This window comes from Pleurodeles waltl, chromosome 10 (assembly GCF_031143425.1).
Source record: "Pleurodeles waltl isolate 20211129_DDA chromosome 10, aPleWal1.hap1.20221129, whole genome shotgun sequence".
NCBI lineage: Eukaryota > Metazoa > Chordata > Amphibia > Caudata > Salamandridae > Pleurodeles > Pleurodeles waltl.
In genome coordinates, this window is record NC_090449.1 from 178,451,594 (window position 1) to 178,464,160 (window position 12,567).

General features: G+C 46.4%; 1 protein-coding gene across 3 annotated transcripts in view; it reads left to right on the top strand.

The window, feature by feature from the left end:
* The window catches only part of TECPR1 (tectonin beta-propeller repeat containing 1), a 428,339-nt gene that overhangs the window by 329,425 nt on the left and 86,347 nt on the right, over positions 1-12,567 (top strand). For all 3 annotated transcript variants that reach the window (XM_069210138.1, XM_069210137.1, XM_069210139.1), the window contains exon 21: positions 8,656-8,791. In XM_069210138.1, the coding sequence (XP_069066239.1) occupies positions 8,656-8,791 (136 nt within the window). The remainder of the gene's footprint in view (positions 1-8,655; positions 8,792-12,567) is intronic.

Consider the following 12,567-nt stretch of genomic DNA (forward strand, 5'->3'; position numbering starts at 1 on the left):
CAACCTTGTCCTAACCTTTTGTTTTCGAGGGCTGCCCTTTGCTTACTCTGGGAGATGTTAACTTTTTTCTTTCTCTGGTTGGGAGGGAGGAGGGGTGGACGAGGTTCCCCCTTTATTGAGATATGTTGGGGGCAAAGAAATAAGATGTTTGTACTCTGGGCTGTTTGAAGTCATATCAAAATGATATTTATTGAGTAGTGCAGTGATGGCCTGAGGAGCAATGGTACAACCTACATGTGATACGCAAGAGATGAAGAAATCCTATTGAAAGAAAAGAAGGACTTTGCAGAGGGGATCTGTGCACCTCAGTGATGCCTTGTTTTCTGCAGGAGGAATGTGGTGGTTATCCCTGGATGAAGGTTTCACTGCACTGCTTGTGACTAAGGTTGGCAGGCTCACAGTTTGCAGTTTTGTCTGTATTATTTATGATTATTGTTGACTGACCTGCCAAGTTGGAGTCCATACGTTTTTCCGGAAAGATGACTGATTTTAGAATTCAGTAAACTGAAGAGTGAAAATTACATTTGTTTGTGCCCCTACTCCACGGAGTGTATGTATTTGACTTGAAGTTTTTACTTTCAAAAATGCACATTACTCAAAATAGAACCAACAAAGGGAAAGAAAACAGCGGCGGCTCCTCCACTAAGGCGAAGGAGCATCTCCCCACTGCTTTATGCAGTGGACGAAATCGAAAAATAAAATGATAATAACATAATGTTATCATCATTTTATTTTTCCCCGGCAGCAGGGTTAGGTTGGGACTAGGTAGGGGTGGGCTGGAGGAGGGCCATGTGCATGACGCTTTGGCCGACCATGTTGGGCCAGCCAAACAGTCATGCACACTTTGCATTTCTCCACCTGGCTGTATTCAGCAGCCGGGAGGAGAAGGTGCACAGGGCCCTACTTTCTGTCTGAGCACCCGAAGCAGGGCGCTCAGACCAATCATGATGCTGCTCTCATGCAGGTGACAGCAGTGTCATGAGTGGAGGGGAGTCTGGTAGTTTGTGTGCTTCTGGGAATCCGTGAAGGAAGGAGAGACGGAACCGTCTCTCTCAACATAAAGGTATGTTTTTTAAAACTTTTTTTAATACTCCCCGTTACCCCTGTTGACAAGGGGACGCCACTAAAAGAAAAGAAGGACTCCAAGAGATTCTATATTGTTTACATGAAGAATGGGCTAGCCAGCGTAGAACTCTGGTGTTCGTCTGCCCCTTAGAGAGCACTACAACAGGGCAGATGATGGCCAGTAAGCAGTGCGAGGAAGTGTTTGCAGGAAGCAAGTACTGATACCGCTACTGAAGTTCACATATAAAAAGGAAAACAAAAACACGCCTGTCAGCTCACAATGAGACATCCCAAAAGTTCTGGTCAGTGAGCAGTAGGACTGAAGGGGAATGATTGCATAACATGTATTCTAAACCTGTAACAATGCCAGAGCACTAGATGTGCCTGACTTTTGTATAGCTAGTGTTTGTGACGTGGCTCCAGCCACGTCACCCCTTAAGTAGGATAATGTATAATGGACCCAAATAATGGGCTGATAATCCGTGGGAAATTAGAAGTTATAAATGCTGATCCAGTGGCATGTATCACTGCCTCTTAGCTCTGAGAAGCATGTTCAGGGGACTTGAAACTGAAGCAGAAGTTCTTCGTGTGTTTTTAGGTAAAGAGAAGCAAAGAGGGTGTCTACAGAGAAAGTAGTCAATCGCCTTTTGGTGGGCTACTTTTTAGGCAAACAGTGTAACTCACATAACTTACAGCCAGTGGCTGAAGTGACCTAAGCCACTGCCCCATAACGTATGCGCTTGTATGTGTGGGGCAAAAAGTGATTGATATTTGAAAATACCATTGGATGAAGAGAACTTACAAAAAAACGCAATGTGAATGTACCCTCTATAATGTTTTTCTTTAAAATAATAGTTTGGCTAGACAGCCAAAACAGTTTCAAAAGTCAGACCTGAAAGTTTATGCACCATTACATCAGTATGTAAACAAATTTAAGCAAACTGTGCAAAGTTATTGAAAACTCATACATTACTGACTTTCAGTGAAACAAAGGTAACCTCTAAAATGTATGCAGGTTATTTATAACTTTTTAAAACAAGTTTTGAAAAAAATGTGGGTGTATTAAGGGGTAATATCTAAGTCTGTATTGTTATTTAATTGTCTTCCTTGATGTTTAAGAGATTAGTAAAGTGGTTATTTTTAATGAAAAATTTAAACAGTTTGTTTAGGAAGCTGGCTCTCTACATGGTGCACTAAAAAGAAGTACACCATGCAGAAAGTCCAGTGAGTCCCCAAATTGGTTTACAGAGACAAAAGTAGATAATACTAACGCTCTCTTTTGTGGCAGTGTGGGCGAGCAGTTAGGTTTATCAGAGGGCAGTGCTAAGCATTTGTTATACTCACATAGGCAATGAATGAGACACACACTCAAATAATAAATCGGATACCAATTTAGAAAAATAACATTGCTTTTTATATATTTGTTTTGAATCCAAAAACATTTTTAAAGAGTAAGTACTGTTTTTTTTTTATCAATTCTTACAGGTAAGTAAAGCAAGCAAATCTGTGCTCCTTTTTGCACAATGTGATCCTATGGGAGAAAAAAATCAGTTATGCATAAAGGTGAGTATGGTTGGTTTCAGGGGTCACCTTCTGGGTTTAGAGATGTAGGGTCTCAAGGTCCAAAATACTACCAGTAGTTCGTTGGGAGACCCCTAAATTCCACTGGGAACAGGGTGCTGGTGAGGTTGTAGCTGGTCGCGCTACAGGAAGGCAGTCACTTGGAAACAGGCTTCAATGGGGAACTTGGGGACAAGTCCAAGCACTCTCAAATGGGGTCTTGGGTCACAAGGGGCCATAGAGCAATGGGGCACAGCTAGGTCTTAGGTACCTTGACCAGGCGGCTCGGGTGCAGAGTGTTTAGGGTGACTGGGCCGGTGCTCAAAGATGCTCCTCACGGTTAGGGGCCAACAGCTGACAGAGGCAAAATGAGGATTGCTGGGCCACTAATGAAGTGGGTCTCAGTGGTGCTGAAGTCTCTTGATGGCTGCTTGGTCCTGGTGCATTGAGAATCCGAGAAGGACTCTCACTGTTAGTGGTTAGTTCAGGGCGCCAGTACCACAATAATCTGTGTCCCATGGCTCCAATCGGTCCTGGTGTTCTCACAGTTGGTGGGGAGACAATCCTGGTGTTCCAGAGCACAGGTACCTCCTCCTGGTTGTCTGCGGTGTCGGCCATGGCTGAGGAGCTGCAAGGCATGGACGGGACTCCGCTTTGTGGTGCCTGCTGTCTGCAGGGAAATAGCTCCTCTACTTCAAGAGAGACTGGCACTGGTTTTTGAAGTACTGGCAGGCTACCCAAGACCTTGTTAGTTCTCCAGCTTGCAGGATGTCTCACTCTGTCGGGATTGTCGAGAGAGGTGCGTACAGGCAGGGTTTTGTGCCAGAAAGTCCACAGCTCATCTGCTGTTCTCACCAGGCAGTCGCTCTTCTTTGTCCTTCTTCTCTTGATCCAAGAAATCTGAGTTCTTGGTTTCAGGGGTGCCACCGAAATACTCAATTTAGGGGTGTTACAGGAAGTGCCAGGTAGTAGCCAATGGGTTGCCTACCTTTGGGGTAACTACACCCTCTATATGACTACTTCTGCTCCGAAGTGGGCATAACCCTGACCCTAGAAGGCTAATTCCTTCCAAATAAAGATTGAGTAATTTGAAAAGTGGTGTCCACATCAGCTGGTTTTCCTTTTAAGTGGGACTGGCATGGTTTGGGCACACATCCTAATCTTACTAAATTTCCCAACCGGTCTTGCAGCCAAAATGTGGGGTCAGGACAGAGGGGATGGTCATCTTCGCCACCTGGAGTGACCTGTGTCGCATAACAAAGGCGTCTGATCCTTTGAAGCTTCCAGCTCTGCAATGTCCATCCTGCCTGTAAGAGGTGTTAACACTCCTATCCACAGCAGGGTTTGTCTCTGGTCTCTGAGAGTGTTGGCCATCACCTCAGGAGGTCAGAAACGTGTCAGTTAGGTTTTCACCTCTAAGGTGCCCTCTGGGTGCAATTCTTTATAATTCAGTCACTGGATTCAGTGAGAGTTTGTTAATACGAGATGTTTGATACCAAACATCCCTATGTTCAGAGTAACCATCATGTAGCTGGGGAGCTCGTATTGACCAATGTCCAGCATATGCATTTAAAATGGCTTCCCTGTTCACTTACTATGTCTAAGAATGACCAAAGACATAGCAGGGCTATATCTGTCCGTACAGATATGTCCTCATGTGCGATACAATGCACCCCTGTCTTGGGGCTGAAAGGCCTTCTGTAGGAATGACTTACAATTATCACATACTTTACTAAGGGGCCGGGCACACAGGGATGTAGACAGGTCGTGTTTTCACTTTTGTCTGCACCAAGACACACAGCCTGCGATGGCAGCACTGTGTGTGGTTGGTAAGGGGTCCCTTAGGATGACGTAATCGTGCTGCAGCCCTTGGGGACCTTCTTTAGTACCCCAGGCCTTATGTACCGCGGTACTGTAAGGAAATGGCTCCCTGTTGCAGTTACCCCCCACTTTTTGCCTGATACTGATGCTGACTTGACTGAGAAGTGTGCTAGGACCCTGCTAACCAGGCCCCAGTACCAGTGTTCTTTCACCTAAAATGTACCATTGTTTCCACAATTGGCACCCCCCCGGCACACAGATAAGTCCCTTGTAAAAGGTATCAGTGGTACCAAGGGCCCTGTGACCAGGGAAGGTCCCTAAGGGCTGCAGCATATGTTGTGCCACCCTAAGGGACCCCTCAACTAACACCTGCACACTGCCATTGCAGATTGTGTGTGTTGGTCGGGAGAAAAAGGCAAAGTCGACATGGCATCCCCCTCAGGATGCCATGCACACAAAATACTGCCTGTGGCATAGGTAAGTCACCCCTCTAGCAGGCCTTACAGCCCTAAGGCAGGGTGCACTATACCACAGGTGAGGGCATAGCTGCAGGAGCAATATGCCCCTACAGTGTCTAAGTCTATTCTTAGACATTGTAAGTACAGTTGTGGCTATATTAAGTATATGGTCTGGGAGTTTGTCAAAAACGAACTCCACAGCTCCATAATGGCTACACTGAATACTGGGAAGTTTGGTATCAAACTTCTCAGAATAATAAACCCACACTGGTGCCAGTGTTGGATTTATTAAAAAATGCACACAGAGGGCATCTTAGAGATGCCCCCTGTATTGTACCCAATTGTTCAGTGCAGGACTGACTAGTCTGTGCCAGCCTGCTGCTGAGAGACGAGTTTCTGACCCCATGTGGTGAGGGCCTTTGTGCTCTCTGAGGACAGAAACAAAAGCCTGCTCTGGGTGGAGGTGCTTCACGCCTCCCCCCTGTAGGAACTGTAACACCTAGCAGTGAGCCTCAAAGGCTCAGGCTTCGTGTTACAATGCCCCAGGGCACTCCAGCTAGTGGAGATGCCCGCCCCCTGGACACAGCCCCCACTTTTGGTGGCTAGTCCAGGGGAGATAATGAGAAAAACAAGGAGGAGTTACCCACCTGTCAGGACAGCCCCTAAGGTGTCCTGAGCTGAGGTGACCCCTGCCTTTAGAAATCATCCATCTTGATTTTGGAGGATTCCCCCAATAGGAATAGGGATGTGCCCCCCTCCACTCAGGGAGGGGGCACAAAGAGGGTGTAGCTACCCTCAAGGACAATAGCCATTGGCTACTGCCCTCCCAGACCTAAACACACCCCTAAATTCAGTATTTAGGGGCTCCCCAGAACCTAGGAAACTAGATTCCTGCAACCTGAAGACGAAGAAGGACTGCTGACCTGAAGCCCTGCAGAGAAGACAGAGACACCAACTGCTTTGGCCCCAGCCCTACTGGCCTGTCTCCCCACTTAAAAAAAAACTGCAACAGTGACGCATCCCCCAGGGTCCAGCAACCTCTGAAGCCTCAGAGGACTACCCTGCATCTGAAAGGACCAAGAACTCCAGAGGACAGCGGCCCTGTTCCACTAAGACTGCAACTTTGCAACAAAGAAGCAACTTTTAAAGACCACACGTTTCCCGCCGGAAGCGTGAGACTTCCCACTCTGAACTCGACGCCCCCGGCTTGACCTGCGGAAAACCAACACTACAGGGAGGACTCCCGGCCACTGCGACCCTGTGAGTAGCCAGAGTTGAGCCCCCTGAGCCCCCCCAGCGACGCCTGCAGAGGGAATCCAGAGGCTCCCCCTGACCATGGCTGACTGCTTCAAAGAACCCGACGCCTGGTAAAGACACTGCACCCGCAGCCTCCAGGACCTGAGGGATCCGACCTCCAGTGCAGAAGAGACCCCCAGGTGGCCCTCTCCCTTGCCCAGGTGGTGGCTACCCCGAGGAGCCCCCCCCTTGCCTGCCTGCATCGCTGAAGAGACCCCTGGGTCTCCAATTGAAACCTATTGCGAACCCGACGCCTGTTTGCACACTGCACCCGGCCACCCCCGTACCGCTGAGGGTGTACTTTCTGTGCTGACTTGTGTCCCCCCTGGTGCCCTACAAAACCCCCCTGGTCTGCCCTCCGAAGTCGCGGGTACTTACCTGCTGGCAGACTGGAACCAGGGCACCCCCTTCTCTATTGAAGCCTATGCGTTTTGGGCACCACTTTGACCTCTGTACCTGACCGGCCCTGAGCTGCTGGTGTGGTAACTTTCGGGTTGCCCTGAACCTCCAACGGTGGGCTACCTTGGACCCAACTTTGAACCCTGTAAGTGCTTTACTTACCTGGAAAACTAACAAATACTTACCTCCCCCAGGAACTGTTGAATTTTGCACTGTGTCCAATTTTAAAATAGCTTATTGCCATTTTTGCTAAAACTGTACATGTGATTGTGATGATTCAAAGTTCCTAAGATGCCTGAGTGTAATACCGTTCATTTAAAGTATTGTTTGTAAATCTTGAAACTGTGGTTCTTAAAATAAACTAAGAAACAATATGTTTCTATATAAAAACCTATTGGCCTGGAATTGTCTTTGAGTGTGTGTTCCTCATTTATTGCCTGTGTGTGTACAACAAATGCTTAACACTACCCTCTGATAAGCCTACTGCTCGACCACACTACCACAAAATAGAGCATTAGAATTATCTCTTTTTGCCACTATCTTACCTCTAAGGGGAACCCTTGGACTCTGGGCATGCTACTTCTTACTTTGAAATAGTACATACAGAGCCAACTTCCTACAGGTACCATTTACTAGGGACTTACAGAGGGTGCTAAAGTTTGTGTCAATTGGGGGGAAAAAAAGTACAGTTTTGGGAAAGAGACCTGGCACTGAGGACCTGGTTAGCAGCGACCCAGTGCCCTTTCATTCAAAATCACATTAGGTACCAGGCAAAAAGTGGGTCCTAACAATGCCAAAAAGGGGGCTTTCCCACAGGTGGAAGTAGACCCACAGTTTTCACTTTTACCTGTGATGTTTCACCCTGCACTTTCCAAGTGGAAATAATAAAACCTTTGCTGAGATTTAAATGATAAGGCAGTTTGACATTGGGGCATGTCTGCATTGGTTACAGCTTTGAGTTTAGTCACTTCCTATCTTTGATGCACCCGTGGCTACATTTAGACATTTTTCCATGTGGGGATATCCTCAGCCCGCGATGGTGGTCGGATGTACCTAGTCTACTCCTTCCCACACACTCACCATACACCATGTACACTGAAACCCACAAGATCAGACTCAGCAGGCACCAAAATGCCCTTATTACACAAGTTACAGTGCCCTCCCCAATCATGAAGCACCACAGTCAGGAATGTGAATCCACAGTGGCTCTGAAGATAGGATTAGGGGACACACAAAGATGGTGCTCCAAAAATGTGTGCCCACTTTGTTCCTACCTTTACATTTTTATCAAAATTTTTTGCACCAGAATTGCAGGGGCGTAGCTTCCTGAGGGGTGTTTGGGAAGTTACACACCCTACAAAAATGTATTCTGTAGTTTATACTTGGGTACAAGTGCTTTCAGTCGGGTATGTTGAAGTGTCTATTGGATTTCACCTGGGTTTATTACATGCCCAAACTGAAAATACACACTCACACTCTCTCGTCTCTGTTTGAAGGCCTTAAAACTGTTGATTAGTTTGAAAAAATGTTGTGTTTGTGTCCTTAGTGGTCCGCTCTCCTCTCTCTTTTCACTGTCCCTTAAGCTCCTCTTATGTCTTGCTTGTCTTATAATGTGTTTTAACAAGTTATCCCACCGTGATTGTCGGAAAATCTGAAGCTCGCCCCCAAACTTATTGTCCAAGTTACACCCCTGCAAAATTGAGGCCCAAAGAAGCAGATATAGGTGTGCAGATTTTCACTGTAAAACACTTTTTTTTTTTGTTATGTGAAGAAATCTTTGTGGATTTTTTTCCCAGCCTATTCTCACCACCTTGTAATTTTCCTTTCCCCAACTAGTATGCAAGACTCTAAGTGGTGGTAACATCGAATTGAGTGTCTAAAGTGTCTCAATGCTTTTGGCAATGATTCATGCCGTAAGGAGAGCAATGCATTATTCATGTTTATGATGTTAGAGAACTTTTTTAAAAAATCATCTCAATTTTGATTATGTTGGCAGGTAAATCGACCAAGTAGGTCTAGGCTTAATGACAAAACGTACTTCTTTGTTTTTCTTTAGGGTTCGTCATGGCTTCATGTTGGAACGGATCAGCCGTTTATCTCAGTGTCAATTGGCGCATACTTCCAGGTTTGGGCCATTGCTAAAGACGGATCTGCTTTCTACCGGGGCTCAGTCTCTCCAAAGCAACCTGCAGGTGAGTACTGACTTGAGCAGCAGTATTTCTTCTTTTCAATAATACTTTTAAAGGAGGAAATGGAAGCTAAAATAAAAGTCACCAGAGTTTTACCCACTCCTTTGAAACACTGGAGGGCACAGTTTGATGGATACTTCTACCTACAGGCTCCTCATCTTTTGAATATCCCAGGCACCTGACTGGATATAGATTTTTTCCATAGGTATTTGATGCTGGTAGGTGGCACTGTCTATGTTTGTAAGCGTTATCATGACATCACCAGAGTCATGAAGTGCTCACCGAGGTGTGCTTACGTCAGTTCCCATTCTTCTGTGTATCTACGCAGATCTGGAGTTCTGTCACTCTTTGACAGTTCTTTCTAGAGTTTTTAGCAATTTCTCTCCTAATACAGCGTTATTATGTATTCACAAAAACTTTAAACCTTGGAGGGATTGCAAGGGTCAGATGTCTATTACTCACCCTCATGACATCTGCCATTGGTATATTGACTCAGACCACAACTCTAGATCCTTTGAGTCCTGGCAGAACATGCATCCTAAAGCCATCAAGTAGCTAGAAATTAAGGGCCACATGTACCAACACATTTTCCCATTGACACAGAATGGGAAAAACCCTTTGCTACATCTGGCCCTAAGCTCTTAAAATCCAGTGCCAGAGAAGATTGTTGGGGCAAACAATACTGTTGCCCACATTCAAGGTCACTGGGGTCCCTGACTTCGACTTTGAGGGAGAGGAGATATAAGCAGAAAAAGAAAAGGAGACATGACGATAAACATAGGATCCCCACCGTTACACTTCGACCCCTACAGCGCCATCATTGCAGCCAGAATTGGTGATGGCTTTTCCATGCCCTGTCTCGAGGTCAACTGTTGATCCCAAGCTGGTGCCTTCTCCACCTCAGGAACTATCCTACCCCGAATTCCCTTCTTCTTCGGGTATCAATCCCGCATTTTCCTGAATGCCATGTTTATGGTGTTCAGGAGAGCTGTAGCCCTCGGGTGCTTTTTTGGGCCTCACTGGACCCCTAAGGACATCACATAGCCGTCTGCCAAAGGGACTTCCTTCTGTGCGGTTTGCCCTTCTTCAGTCCTGACGCCACCCACACTCATTCCCAACTCCCCTGTTGGCACTCCTTTCTGCAAAGTCACCATCTTTCCCTCTCTTGGTGCCTTTGGTGGTGCCAGTTACTAAGTTGTGTGGCAAAGTTCTTCACCAGTCTGAGAGAGAGGCCCAGAATCTCCTTGAGGATCAACAGTTTGGCCAAGAACTCAGCGTCTGTTTCTCTGATGAAACCATACATGACCACTTTGGCAGTTAACCTCGTAGACTGGACGTCCAAAAAGCAGATGATGAGAATGATCCTCCACAATACCTCTTGGATGCCTACCACAAATTGGACATCTCCCATGAATTGAAGTGGTGGCCTCCTATCATGTGGTAGTCAGCAAGGAAGCAAACCTTTTGAACCTTCCTCTTATTTTGATTTGAGGCATAGGTTAGCATCCTTCAACTCAAACATCGGAAGCCCTACTCCCTTGGAATTATACTCTTTTATGCCCCATTTTGGCTGCTTGGGAGAGGCATACTACTATTTCATTGTGGCGAACAGGAGCATAGCCAGTCAGTACCAGCCTCTCAGGTTGATCCTGCCTTTCTCTCAGTGCACAATTCACCAGAAAGACTAGTGGTTCAAGCCTCTTATTTGCTGAAGATCTCCCCAGGTGAAGCTCCTGTAGATAGTCTAAAGAATTGTAGGCTGTGGGCAAGAAAGTGTTCCTGCAAGCAGTTTGTGACTTAAATCCTTCAATACCGCTTTCTTTTTGAGGTGCTTCGCTTGGGACTTAAAGGATATGACAGACCTAGTTGCCAACAACTTGCTGGAGCTCCTACATGGTTACTTTTGTGAGCTGGTCCAGGATGGCATGAATTCCCAGAAATGTTTCAGTCTGGCTTCGATTCGGAAGACTGTATGGCAAGTAAAGTGGGATCCTAAGTGACACGGAAGAGGTCATGCCTGGCTCAGAGTTTTTGACTATTTCTCGTTTGTGCAGCCCACCATCATGGGTTTACCCTTCGATGGACCCCCAACTGTTTGGAGAGCAGGCGACTCTGCCTTAGAGCGTTTTAAGACAAGTCATGCTATAGCACTCTGCCTTGGATTGCAGTCCCCTCAGTGTTACTACAGGCAATATCCTAAGTTTTGGCAATGTGTACAAGGCTTCGATTTTTGCCATTGTAGGGCTCACACAAACTAGCAGCAGCAGTTCTAGAACATTGTGCAATGACAGTATTGAGGCTGTGGAACAGGCTGGGCCATTCGGGTCAACAGCCAGTATCCTCCTCCTCTTCCTCCTCTGTCCCTACAGGGAAGCAGATCTAGTTTGCCCTTGTCTACTCATTTGACATTGGAGGGAGGCTGGATGTCCTCCTTTTTGGGTCTTTTCGATTATAGAGAGAGGTTATATGATATTATCCCATATTTGCACCACGCTGCTCCCTGTGCCCCCTCCCTGTTCTTATCAGACAGAAGATCATCTTCTCATCCTTGATCAGAAAGTAGCAACCCTCCTTGTGAAGAGAGTAGCAGAATTGGTGCCAGAGCAGTAGATTGGGCATGAGTGCTATTTTCAGTACTGGATCCATAACACTAGATGGAGGAGCATCTAGTGTTGTGGATGTTCTTTCAACCTCCACTATCTTGGCCACAGTGGTGACGCAAGCCTCCATTCTAGGGGGAGGTGCTTATGTGGAGGTAGAGGATGGAGATCAGAGGCCATAGGTCCCCATATGAGCAGATTTACCACATCGGTCTGCTAGAACTGAGGGTGGTTTGCTTAGATCTCAAGTCTTTCCCCCCTTCTCTTTGTAGTCAGATGGTCGAGATCTTGACCACAAATATGACCCCTCAAGAAGGAGGGTAGTGAAGTCGCACCTTCTATGGTCTTGGGCTTCTCAGCTCACCACTATGATGTTTGGCTAGCAGCGAACCTTGTGGTGGGCTCACTGAACACCAGAGGCAACAGCCTACATCGGCATCAGCTTAGTTTATGAGTGGTGTCTCAATCTGAAGATAGTTCATCACATCTTCACCCAATGGGGCACTCACCAAATGAACTTCTTTGCTACTTACTGCAGTGAGTAGTGCCCAGGGTTTTGCGCCCTCCACTATTCGGTGCAAGGAGCCTTGGGGATCACGTTTTGTTTGAAGTGGAGTTTCTTTTTTGCTTTATGTTTCCTCCTATACCCTAGATTTCTCTAGTCCTTAGAAAATTCGCCAAGACTGGGCCCAAATCTTCTTCATCACCCAGGATTAGCTATGAAGAGTGGGGTATGCAGACCTTCTGCTCCTCTCCTGGTGCCCCACGAATTGTTTTCCTTTCACATTGGATCTTCTGTCTCAATCAGAGGTACAAGTCTGACATCTCAACTACTGAAGCCTCCACGTTCATGCCTAGGAATTGAGATGGGTAATTTAGCCACATTCCATTTGTCATTAGAAGTGGTGGATGTCATTCTGTCTGCTCACCATCATTCTACTTAGATGGTGTATCTAGAAGATGGATTAGATTTGTCACTTTGTGAGCTGAACATAGGGTAGATAGCCTAAGGGCCCATCTGTTGGACATCTTCAAATTTGTGCTAGTCCATGTGCAACAGTGGTGTGCTGTAGGGACTATCAAGGGTTTCTTGCCAGCCTTCTTGGCATTCCTCTATCTTCTGGAACAATGATTTTTCTTCACTTCCTCACCAGATTGACTAATATGTTTCCCCGTAAT